We start from the raw sequence: 13088 nt of genomic DNA on the forward strand, positions 1-13088 counted from the left end.
CTTATTGGAGGGAGCTCAAGGTGAATGAATCAATTCACATACATACACACACACACACACATACACACACACACACTCTCACACACACACACAAAAAAAACAAACAAACAGCAACATCAACAACAACAAAAAAAAACCGGGGGCGGGGGGAGAGGAAGATTTAACAACCACAACTTTTTTTCTTGAAGTTCTTACAACAAGAAAATGGAGGGGACACATCTGGGTGGGAGGAGGAGAGGGAGGAGGGAGGGAGGTTTCGGTGATGGGACACAATAACTAACTACATTGTATATTGACAAAATAAAAATAAAAATAATAATAATAATTTAGGTGAGCCTTGTCTGCAGAGGGAATAAATGTCTCGTTTTCATCGCACTGCTTATGTGTCTAGATGCTGTTGAGATTAATCAAATAAAACTCATTCTAAAATGTTGCTGATTTTTTATGGCTTTTGGCCATTATGTATCTTCTCCATAAATAATGCATGTATTAGCTTGAAGGTTATCTGCAAATTATGGTAACATTATAAAGGGATGCTCATATTCCAAAAGCTGGACAACTCCTGTTTTAAGTGATATTAAAATAAAACAATAATTGCTTAATAATAGCTTCTAAACATGGAGTGCCTACACATATTATCTTAAGCCTCTCAACCACCCTGTAAGAAGGTACTATTAGTCCCATTTTAAAGTTAAGAAAACAGATTCAGAGTATGTAAGGGACCTGCCCAAGGCCACAGAGATAACAAGTGATGGAGCTGAGAGCAGTACTGAACTTGCGAGTCCTTCTGTCACCATCATTCACTCATTGAACAGGCACATTTGGGGTCATGCCATGTGCTATATACCTTGGGGAAAGTATAGTTATTATCCAACCCCTGCTCCTCAAAAAAAGTTTCCTTCTGACAATTTAATTCAATCATTCTGCCTTTTTGCTCAGCTTAAGCAGGTTTAAGGTGCTGCAGAACCTGGCCGTCTCCTTTAGTTTCTTTCTGCAGCCCCTAAGATGCATTCTGCTTGTCCTTTTTCAAGGAGTTCTTGCTCTTTTATCATCTGTTTGTTCTCTGGCCTTTAGCTCACCTACAAAGAAAGAGGAAAAGGGAGACCAGCTCAGCTATTAGGATCTCTCCAGCTGCCCCAGTTTCTTCCTTTTGCCCAAGAAGAGACCTTTGGCCTACAGAGAGGAATCAAAAAGTCGGCAAGAACACATCCCCTTGATTCCAGCCATGCTTCCTTGAGGCACAGAGTGGAGGCAGGAAAGAAATGGGTGGTCACATTTTCTGGGAGTTCTCTTTTTGTTCTCTGCTTCCCAAGCCTCCACACATCCTCCTCCGTTTGCACCAAGTACAGCTCACCCTGGCAGGCCCTCCCTTCGAAATGGCACCCATGAGCAAACCCACACCACAGGCAGCCATCAATGCTGTCACTAACCAGAATGACTATCTGTCCAGTGACACAGTAAGGCTGGACCAAATCAATTTGGGGTTCTTTGAAATGTGTCATTCGTTAAGTACATTTATCTGTCATAATGCCCTGGGCCATTCCCTGTCAGGGTGTCCTATGATGAATGGCTGCTAAAGGGTAGAATGAACAGAAGGAATGTTCTCAGGTCCATTAACAGATAGGACTGAAGGTAAGTGCCAAGGAAGTTTCAGGACATCTGCAGGAAATATTTTCAGGCATGCCTATGCTGCTACAGTGACGAGGTCAGTTCAGCATCACAGTATCTGAATTTGGCTTTGATATGTGTTGCCTTCTGACTCCAAGGGATGCTAAGTCATAAAACACACCCGGCCCAGCAGCTAAATGAACTGCTCTATTGGATGAAGTTCTTGAGTCTTAAAGAGCAGGCTGCCAAACGCCCTTCGACACAGCAATTCTGCTCTTCTAGGAATTCATCTCAATGCATGCCAAAATTTGGCTGCAGGCTGTACCTCAGTGTCTTTTATAGATGATGTGGTGATGCTCTATGCACTTTATGTATATTAATTCAGTTTATCTTCACAGCAACCCCATGAGGAAAGATAGCATTGCTATCATTATTATTATTATTATAATTAACAGTAGCAACCCCAAGAGGTAAAATATTATTGTTAATATTATTATATTTAAAATATTATCACTACCCCTTCACAAATGAGGAAACCGAAACATCTAGCAGTCAATTTTTTCAATATTGCACAGCCAATAAGAGGCAGTCTGCCTTCAGAAGGTGCCCTCTTTACCAACTATGCTAGTTGCAAGAAACTGGGCAACCCATGTGTTATATATTTCAACTATGCAAAGCTTTCCATTTTGCATTCTTTAGTCCTCAACGAAGAATGATAGAGAATCCATAATAATATTCTTGTAACAAAATAAACAGGCTACCTTTGAGAAGAAATGTTATCAATCTTTGGGCAGAATAAAGCACTGTTTGCTTTTTCTAAGCATACTTAAGCTACTCCGGTTGTCAAAAAACATACCCAGTTCTTATAATCAATATATGCTCTCAAAAGCCATGTAATTTTTGGAAGCTTCTACCATTGCATGAGTTCTCTGGTTTTAGTTGATAGAGTGAGAAGAACAAAATGTCACATAACATAACTAAAGGCTTTTGGACAAGTTTGATCACATATGCCATTTCATTGCATCTCCCTATACTAGGAGACTATATATATACTATATACTAGGAGGTGTATATGATTTGTCCCATTTGCAGAGGTAGGTAAGAGAGGCCTAAAAAGGTTAAGTAATTTACCCAATGCTATGGACTGAATTGTGTCCCCCAAATTTATATGTTGAAGCCCTAACCCCAGGGTGACTGTATTTAGAATAAGAATGTCATTAAGTTTAAAATAGCTCGTAAGTGTGGGGCTCTGATTTGATAGGATTAGTGTTCTTAGAAGAAGAGACACTAAAGAGTTCAATCCTCACCCTCTTGCTCTCTCCACGTACACAAAAGAAAGAACATGTGATGACACAGGGATAAGGTGGCCATCTACAAGCCAGGAAAAGAGCCCTCACCAGGAACCAATGCAGGTGGCACCTCAATTTGGGATGTCTATCATCCAGAACTGTGAGAGATAAATTGCTGTTGTTTAAGCTGCCCATATTTTGTTTTGGCAGCCTGAGCAGACTAATACAGACAAGGTCACAGACCTGTCAAATAGTAGAGCAGAATCCAAACCCAGGCTTTCTTCACTGGATCAGACTGCCTGTCCTTGACATCGTTGGTGCCTACCTGACAGTAGCCACTTGTCTTCTTCCATACTCAGAGAACCCCAGCTGAATTCCCACGGTCTGTATGCCAGCCCTGTTCTTCTTGTCAGTGATTGGTTAAATCTGTTATATGTTACAATTTGGGGGATGAGACAGGAGGGAAATTTTCCTGAAAGGCTTCTGAGAAAGATTTCCTAACAAAAAAATATTCAGGAAGGAATAAGTCTCTCTTTTGCTGCTGGACATAAGCATGTCTGCACTTGAGAGCTGGAGCTGTGGCAGCCATCGTGTGAGCATGAGGGGGCTACCCCAAGGAGAATATGCTGAGGACCACAAGGTGACAAGATGGAAAGAGACTGGGTCCTTGCCAACATCAGAAAGCTTCTGCATAAACCAGCTTTCTGACATCTTGTTGATGAGTAATAAATCCTCTTATTGTTTGTGAATATGGTATTTTCTTCCTTGCTGCAGAAAGCATTGCGATTGATAAAGTCACCATTCCACGCCCACAAATACACACTATGCACGTGTCTCAGAAAGGACCATAAACTCCCAGTGGCTTCCAGCTTCTCCCCATGTCTCTCAAGGGCCCGGAACTTGAACACCACCCATGACTATGATTTCACTCCTCCTCAAGGGAGAACTGTTTGTGCTGATCTGAAATCCAGCTTCCTGCATTTGTTACCAGCTGGTCCTACTTCTACTTACTAAGCAAATATCATCTGTGTTCTTTAACTTTTTAATTTATTCAGTGAAGGACTGAGCTCTGGGTTAGACAGTGGGTTGAGTAACACATGGCCCTTGCACTGCTAGTTACTCCTAATTCTTACAACAGCCATTCAGACTCTTGAAGACATCTGTCTACCCCCAATCAAATTACGAGCTCCAAAGGACACAAATTTTATATATATTTCTTTTGCAACACTGGTGTATTGTAGGCACATAACAGATTTCACTGAATGAATGAATGAATGGCAGAAGAAATGGAACATTTAGTAAGTGCCAAACACAAAGCCACATGTTATACTGTTTGTGTAAGAAGCCAGGAGGAGAAGACATAGATGGTGGCGGGAGGGGCAGCAGACTGGAAAAAGCAAGAGACAAAATAAAATTAGTGCCAACCAGTGTCATACAGCCTAAGAGTATTATTTGAGCTATCAATCAACATTAAAGAGACTATCTACATGCAGGGAAAAACTAAACTCATTTGCCTACTTTGTGCCAAATACTACCCTGCATATTTTAATAGACATTCATGTATTTAATCCTCTAATGACTGTTTGGAACAGTTATTATCAGCCCTTATTTTGGAAATGAGGAAATCGAGGCTCGGAGAAGTTAAGAGCGTGTTCAAAGTCACCAGCCAGCGAGCAGTACAGCAAGATTCAAACTTTCTTGCCCCCCCAAACCCACATTCTTTTTACCATTTGATGTTTCCAAAGGAGTATGAAAGTTTGAACCTTAAAATAAAAAGAACCAATGGCAACTGAATTTCATATTTTATGCCATGGTCTTATGAAAACCAACAAATGCCTATCCTCCAAGTACCTGAGAGCTTCCATGACAGACGTGACCTAAAAATAGAGATGATTCCTATTCCCTTACAAGCATCTGGTCTCGTCATCCCGATGAAAAGAGCACGAGATCTCAACCTTCGCGTTCACCAATTTTACTCTTTTCTTTACCACTATGAATAGCCACAGATAATAAGTTCTAGTGGAGCCCATGGGATTTCTTTTCATAAACAAGGATATAACTCAGAGGTGGATTTCTTTTGAATGTAATACCTGAAATGTCAGATTTTGCTTATCTATTCAAGTAAATGCTGTCGTGGTTCCGTGCTGGAGCCGCTCAGAGCTAACTGCTTTTGCAGCTAATGAACTATTTCAACAGTGCCTCAGCTCATCCTCCGTTCTCAGGATATTCGTTGCCACGTAAACATGCCAGTGTGTGTGTGTGTGTGTGTGTGTGTGTGTGTGTGTGTGTGTGTGTGTGTGTGTCCGGTAAGGGGATCGCAACCCTTGGTGTGGTGTCGCCCGCACCGCGCTCAGCCAGTGAGCGCACCAGCCATGCCTATATAGGATCCGAACCTGCAGCCTCGGCGCTCCCAGCGCCACACGCTACCGAGTGAGCCACGGGTTCGGCCCAAACATGCCATTCTGAACAATACCGCCTTATAAACAGATGGTGCTAACTTAGCACAATAATCCACAGGTCTGGGCTGGTGGCAGGAGATAGTCAGGCATGGGGGATTTGAGAATTTGAGGTCGACAGACAGTTCAGGTTTCTCTGGAGTGCAGGAGAGGGCATGGGTTCTGCTTTTCAGAACCCTGGCAGCTGTAGTAAATGAATTTCCACTGATCATTTCAACCTGCAATTTGCAGAAATCTGATTCCTTTTAAGGTGTTTGGCTATTTCAGTGGTGAGACAAAACCAACTCCTCACTTTGGCATTGAATTCTCATCATTTTTAAACTTCTGTCCCCACCCCCTACCTTGAAAAATGATTTCCAAAATCTCCCTGTAGTCACCCCTCTTCTTCATACTTCCTCAGATAGCATTACCTCTCTGACACTGTCCAAATTCTCCCAGAGACCCGGAGAATGGGTGTTAGGGATGCATTGCTTACAAAGGCTCTGTCTTAGTTTTGATTTAAAACTAGGAAGCAATATGCTGAAGGCACAAGTTATTGAAATGTGTGTTACTGACTAGACTTTAGGCTTTGAAAGTACAAAGAAGTCTTCTCTTTACACAAGCTAGTGGAGATGCTGAAAATAATAAAGCCCAGGATGGGAAAATGTCAATTTCATCCTCTTTCAGAGATTGCTCTGAAAACAGAAGGTAAGCCATGCCAAGAAATAAAAGTTATCAGGAAGTGTTTGCAGAGTGTTCCTGGAGGCAGTTCCCTGGAATCCAAACTGTCACCAGCACATGGAGCCTGACTGACTTATGAAGAGCGTGATGCGGGGTCGTTTGGTATTCTGCAAAGGCGGTGGCGTGTGTTGGGGGCCAAGGCATGCTGGAGACTTTGGGGTCTGCCAGGCTTTCACTCTCTCCGGATCACCCCCGCCTCCCAGCAGGAGCTGACCCAGGCTTGGAAAAGGTTAACTAGCACAAACAGCCATCATTTGTGACGAGTGGGAAAACCCCATGTGTTGCCCCGCTTCTCTTTATGAGGCATAAGGGGTGGGTTTTCTCTGTTGTTCAGATGGTTGGCACAGGGTAAATACCCAGCGTGCTTCTGCTTTAGGAACTGGAAGGGCCTTTCTTCCAGCAAGCGTTCAGGACGCAAAAAAACCCAAGCCACTGGAAACCCTCCTCTGTCTAAAAAGGGGGAGATGAGGGGAAAGGAAGTAGGGGAAGAAATTGGGGGCAGAATAACTCTTCAGAGTGTGCTGAATAAATGCGTTCACCTAGACCTAATTGGTTCAAATGCTCTGTTTTCAGATCCCATCTGCTTATCTCAAGGAAAGTTTGGGGAGCTGCTCCCGTCCTATTGTGAGCCCATCATTTTGCAAATCTATTCCCGTCAGAGGTCTCATTATAACAGATGTCAGCAGAGGAATCTGAGCTGTCAGGGAACCACCAACCATGAAAAGGAGGGGCCGAGCAACAGGCCATGCAAACAAAACAGCTGCCCCCACCACAAATGTAAACAGGAATGTTTGTCACCATATTTTCCCACATTGCCCAACAACTCCAGGGGACGAATTTCGAAAAGAAATGGGGAAAAATCACTACAAGAATAAAGAGGAAGAATCCATCAAGTTCATCTCCTCCAAGGTGAAGGATCTGTAACCTAGTCCTAAAATTGTCTTTTTCTGCAACAAAAATGAATATACGTTTATTCCCCACAAAGGACTTTCTCAAAAACGTTAAAAACGATGTGCTGGCCCACTTTTAGGCTGGGCAGCAATGTAAAGAGTTTAAGACTTCCATTTTTTTCCCTTTTTCTTTTCATAAACTGTCACATCCTGGGTTGTGATCAACAAGAGTCCTAAAAGTTTGCATACTGTAGGCAGGAGAGCAGTTTCGTGCCAGACCGAGCCTCTTGTCAGAATGTTAAGATAATCCATGAAGCTGCCTAGAGCTGCAGGACACGATCAAGGGATGTTTGTTTCCATTGAAGTCTGTTTGTCTAAACTGGGTTTTCTGTTATCCAAAGAAAATAAAGAGTTGGGTTTTGGAACGGAAGATATTGAGATCACTGGGATTTTCTCCCAACTCATGATTTCAGTGGTTTGAGTAGCAAGTCCTCTTCACTACATTTCTGGTAAAAGAATTTTAACCTAGGAACTATTAAAAATTAGCATTCATCAAAACATATTCATTCCTAGAACCTGAGAAACCTCCCTAAATCGCCACCCAAAATCAAAGCCCATCAGTAATTTTGTTTGAAGACCAAAGCCCTCACCGTTAGTCACACAAATTCTTTGCTGAAAAGAAAACAAATCCTTAAAAGGGCATGCTGGTTTCTTAAACGTTTTATTTTAACCCAAACTTTAAAAGTTGCATTATGAAGTATTAAAAAAATTTAAATTGGTACATAACTAGGATTGTGATGTTTGTTGGCTTTTTTTCTGTTTTTGAGACCAAATGATTAAGACAGACTCCAGTGCTATGGCCTATCTGTGCAGCCTTAATCACTTGTCATATAAACAAACCTTTAAACAAGAATCCTTTGCTATCATATTTTGTTCTATGCTTCACAGAAACTCCTGTAACTTTCATGACAATGCTCCAAGGCAGCCAGGCAAATGTTAGTGTCCCCATTTTATAATTGAGGAAAATAAGGCTGTCAAACTAAAGTTTAGGGCCAGCCCCGTGGCGCACTCAGGAGAGTGCGGTGCTTGGGAGCCCAGTGGCGCTCCCACCTCGGGTTCGGATCCTATATAGGGATGGCCGGTGCGCTCACTGGCTGAGCACGGTGCGGGCGACACCAAGCCAAGGGTTGCAATCCCCTTACCAGTCACAAAAAGAAAAAAAAAAAAAAAAAAACTAAAGTTTAAAGCCATGTCTCCAGAGCTTACCCCGTGTTTCCTTATACATAATGCCACATTTACCTTATGTATGAAAAGCTTCTTCAGTTTCCACACCCATCCCATGATGAATATACCGTGCAGCCATGAAACACCAGATAAGAGAATATTTACAAAAGAGGGGAAAACATTTATAACATATGAAGTGGAAAACAATCCAGTTACAAAAACTGTGTATAGTATAATCTCAATTTTTAATAAATGGATTTATTTACATGTCTTGATTAGAAATATGTACAAAAACGTTAATTGTAGTTGTCACTGAATAGTGAGAATTTTGCTTTTTCTTCTATATTTACTTTGTCTTTAAAATATTTTATACAAGAAATTTGTAAAATAGTATTGTGCCTACCAGAAAAAAAATTAATGTATTTGACTGGCAGTACTTTTCACAAATCATGTTCTAAATTAAAGAATATTTAATAAGAAAAAGAAATAGCTCTATTTTATTTTGTTTAATCCTCAGCTTCTAACTCGATTTCACAGAACATTTTTGACTCTCAGATCTACGGCCTCCATGGCAAATGCCATTTGAATGATATGCTTATTAAATCATCATTAGTATGTGTGACCTAGAAACTATGTGACAGAATACAGAAAAATGAGGACGACCACCACAACCTTTACCGTGGTGTCAGGCTTGCCAGCCTCCTCTAACAAGAGGGGTTAGACACAGAGTCGAGTCTTCAAAAAGGTCACTTCAAACTACTCCTGCCCCACAGGCAAGGTGAAGAGAGGATCACACAGACAACGGGGACTTGTGTTTCTGCTGGCGCGACTGGAGCCGACGCCAGTCACATGAAAGTTCATCCTACGGTTCAGTCCTTAACAGAATGTGATTCCTTTCAGACTGACTCAACCAACAGAGAAAGTTCCTAAATATTTTCTGGCTGCATTTCATAATACTAATGATGTAAATGAATATTTAGCTGAGAATATTAACTTTTCTTAACAATGGTGGTTATGTCCTAGACCTCGGTAATTACTATACTTACTGAATACTCTGGTAATTTGTCATGGCTGAAAACAGCGAATTAGTTTTGGGGAACTTGAATTTTCTTAAATTGTCCCTTCAGATTTCCAGTCAAGAATTCATTCTGACAGTTCAAAGTTTAATATTTATAGTACCCCAGAAGACCTTTCAGCTAATTTTATTTTCACTGGTTCAATGTCTTTAACAGCTACTGTGGTCTTTATTGTTGCTCTTTTCTACTGTGCTTTTTGGTCCTTGTGGGTCTTAGTTAAGAAATACTCTCTCTCTGATCCCCATTTTCCACAAAATAAGTCCTCTGAATGACCCCAGGGCCTATATCGACCATACAGCTGTGGTGCCAGGCATGGTCCGGGGGACCAAAGCGCACACTGTGCTCGGGCTGTTCAATGTTTCTGAATCTACATTTCTGATCTTTTTTTTTAGTTCAAAATATTTTAACATTGAGTTGTACATATTTGTGGGATACAGTATGTTTCAACTACATGGATGGATATACTACACAATGATGCACTTAGGGTAGACAGCATAGGTTTATACCCACTGGCCCACCACTTCTCCTCCTCCCCCCTCCACCCCTCCCGGCCTCTGGTAATCATTATTCTACTCTCTACTTCTATGAGAACCACTTCTTTTCTTTGAGATTCAACATATGAGTGACACCATGTAGTATTTGTCTTTCTGTGCCTGACTTACTTCACTTAACGTAATGGCTTCCAGTTCCATCCATGTTACTGCAAATGATAGGATATCATTATTTTTAATAGCTGACTAGTGTTCCATTGTGTATATATACCACAGGTTTTTTTATCCATTCATCCACTGATGGACATTTAGGTTGATTCCATCTCTTAGCTATTGTGAATAGTGCTGTAATGAACACAGGAGCGCAGGTGTCTTGTTGATACATTGATTTCATTTCCTTTGGGTATATAACCAGCAGTGGGACAGCTCAGTCATAGGGTAGATCTATTTTTAGTTCTCTGAGAAACCTCCATGTTGTTTTCCACAATGGCTGTACTGATTTACACTCCCACCAGCAATGCAGGAGTGTTCCCTTTTCTCCGTATCTTCACCAGCATTTATTTTTTGTCTTGTTGATAATAGCTATTCTAACTAGAGTGAGATGATGTCTCTTTGGGGTTTTAATTTGCATTTCCCTGATGATTAGTCATTTTGAGCATTTTTTTATATGCTTGTTGACCATTTGTATGTCTTTTGAGAAATGTCTGTTTGGGTCCTTTGCCCATTTTTTAACTGGATTATTTTTTTTCACTGTTGAGTTGTTTGAGTTCCTTATATATTCTGGATATTAGCCCCTTGTATGATGTGTATTTGGCAAACACTTTCTCACATTCCGTAGGCTGTCTCTTCACTTTGTTGACAGTGTCCTTGCTGTGCAGAAGCTTTTTAGTTTCATGTAGTCCCATTTACATATTTTTGCTTTAGTTGCCTGTGCCTTTGTAGTCTCACTCAAAAAAGTACTATCCACTCCCATTTCATGTAGCATTTCCCTTATGTTTTCTTCTACTGGTTTCATAGTTTCAGGTATTAAATTTAGGCCTTTAATCCATTTTGGATTGATTTTGTGTACAGTGAGAAATAGTGGTCTAGTTTCAATCTTCTGCATGTGTATATCCAGTTTTCCCAGCACCACTTGTTGAAGAAGCTGTCCTTTCCCCATTATATACTTTTGGCACTTTTGTCAAAAATCTGTTGACTGTAAGTGCATGCGTTAATTTTATTCCACTGATAAATTTGTCTGGTGTTATGCCAGTACCATGCTGTTTTAGCTACTATACTTTTATAATATACTTTGAAGTCAGGAAGTGTGATGCCTCCAATTTTGTTCTTTTTGTTCAAGATTGCTTTCCTTATATGGGTTCTTTTGTGATTCCATACAAATTTTAGGGTTGTTTTTCTATTTCTGTGAAGAATGTCATTGGTATTTCAATGGAGATTGTATCAAATGTGTAGGTTGCTTTGGGTAATACGAACATTTTGATGATGTTAATTCTTCCAACATGTTCATGGGATATCTTTCCATTTATTTGTCTCCTCTTCAATTTTTTTCACCAGCGTTATATAATTTTCACTGTAGAGATCTTTCACTTCCTTTTTAAAATTTACCCATAGTTATTTCTTTTCTTTTCTGTCTTTCTTTTCTTTTCTTTTCTTTCTTTTTTTTTTTTTTTTTTTTTTTTTTTTTTTTTGCAGTGACTCTGTAGATTGCTTTGGGCAATATGGTCATTTTGACAATATTAATTCTTCCAATCCATAAACATGGAATGCTTTTCCTTTTTTGTGTCTTCGTTATTTTCTTTAATCAGTGTTTTGTAGTTTTCATTGTAGCAATCTTTCACATCCTTGGTTAAAATTATTCCTAGGTATTTTGGTAGCTATTGTTAATGGGATTGCTTTCTTGATTTCTTCTTCAGCTATTTCACTGTTGGTGTATAGGAAGTCTATTGATTTTTGTTTGTTGATTTTGTATCCTGCCACTTTACAAAATTAATTTATTAGTTTTAGTAATTTTTGTGGAGTCTTTAAGGTTTTCTACATATAAGATAATGTCATCTGCAAGTAGGGATAGCTTGACTTCCTCCTTTCTGATTTGAATGTTCTTTATTGCTTCCTCTTGCCTTATTGTGCAGGCTAGAGCTTCTAGTACTATGTTGGATAAGAATGGGGAAAGTGGGCATCCTTGTCTTGTTCCAGATTTTAGAGAGAAAGCCTCCAATTTTGTCCATTCAATATGATATTAGCTGTGGGTTTGTTGTATATGTCTTTTATTGTGTTGAGGTATATTCTGAAGCTACATTTTGAAAGCAACATTTTCTGAGATGATGTTTACAGCATACATTTTATGTTGAAATATAAGAAATTGACATTTTTACAGGTCAAAAAGGTTCAAATATCAGCAATATGATTTTGTTCAATTACATAATCCTTGTCAAGTTACAAATTTTCAAATCACAGGATCAGATAATGATCCACTGAAAACAGATAGCATAGGTTATTATTCTACCCCCTCCTTCTCAACAAATGATGATCTTCCAACACTGGCACTTTTATGGACAGAGAAATGCTTGGTGTGGAGTCACTGCTCAGGTCTGAACACTAGCCTAGCACTTACAAACACTGTAGTCTTAGACAAGTCTTAATTTCTCTAAGTCTCAGTTTCCTTATCTGCAAAATGGGGATAATATAGTACCTGCTTCATGGAGTCATTGTGCAAATTAAATGAAGTATATTAAGTACTTAGCCCCATGCCTGAGGCATATAATGAGTGTTCAACAAATTTAACTCTTTAATTCAATCAAACAAAAATGTTTGTTTAAATTATTGTTTTATTAAAATTCTTTAATGGCTATTTAAATTTTTTTTATTTTTATTTATTTATTTTTCTTTTAGTTTTATTTTGTCGATATACAATGTGGTTGATTATTGTGGCCCATTACCAAACCTCCCTCCCTCCTCACTCTCCTCCCTCCCACCCAACAATGTCCTTTCTGTTTGCTTGTCGTATCAACTTCAAGGAATTGTAGTTGTTATGTCTTCTTCCCCCTCCCCCACTTTTTGTGTGTGTTTGTGAATTTATTTATTTATTTTTAGCTCCCACCAATAAGTGAGAACATGTGGTATTTCTCTTCCTGTGCCTGACTTGTTTCACTTAATATAATTCTCTCAAGGTCCATCCATGCTGTTGCAAATGGCAGTATTGCATTCATTTTTATAGCTGAATAGTATTCAATTGTGTAGATATACCACATTTTCCGTATCCACTAATCCAATGACGGACATTTGGGCTGGTTCCAACTCTTGGCTATTGTAAAGAGTGCTGCGATGAACACTGGGG

The 13088-nt window shown here is 39.8% G+C and overlaps 1 protein-coding gene across 1 annotated transcript in view; it reads left to right on the top strand.

The window, feature by feature from the left end:
- Positions 1 to 1376: 1376 nt before the first annotated feature.
- The window catches only part of LOC103606350 (stabilin-2-like), a gene marked incomplete at its 3' end in the record, with an annotated part of 124450 nt that continues 112738 nt past the window's right edge, over positions 1377 to 13088 (top strand). Inside the window, exon 1 of the mRNA XM_008590964.1 lies at positions 1377 to 1457. Coding sequence (XP_008589186.1) covers positions 1377 to 1457 — 81 coding nt within the window. The remainder of the gene's footprint in view (positions 1458 to 13088) is intronic.

This window comes from Galeopterus variegatus, unplaced genomic scaffold, assembly GCF_000696425.1.
Source record: "Galeopterus variegatus unplaced genomic scaffold, G_variegatus-3.0.2 Scaffold6513, whole genome shotgun sequence".
Classification (NCBI taxonomy): domain Eukaryota; kingdom Metazoa; phylum Chordata; class Mammalia; order Dermoptera; family Cynocephalidae; genus Galeopterus; species Galeopterus variegatus.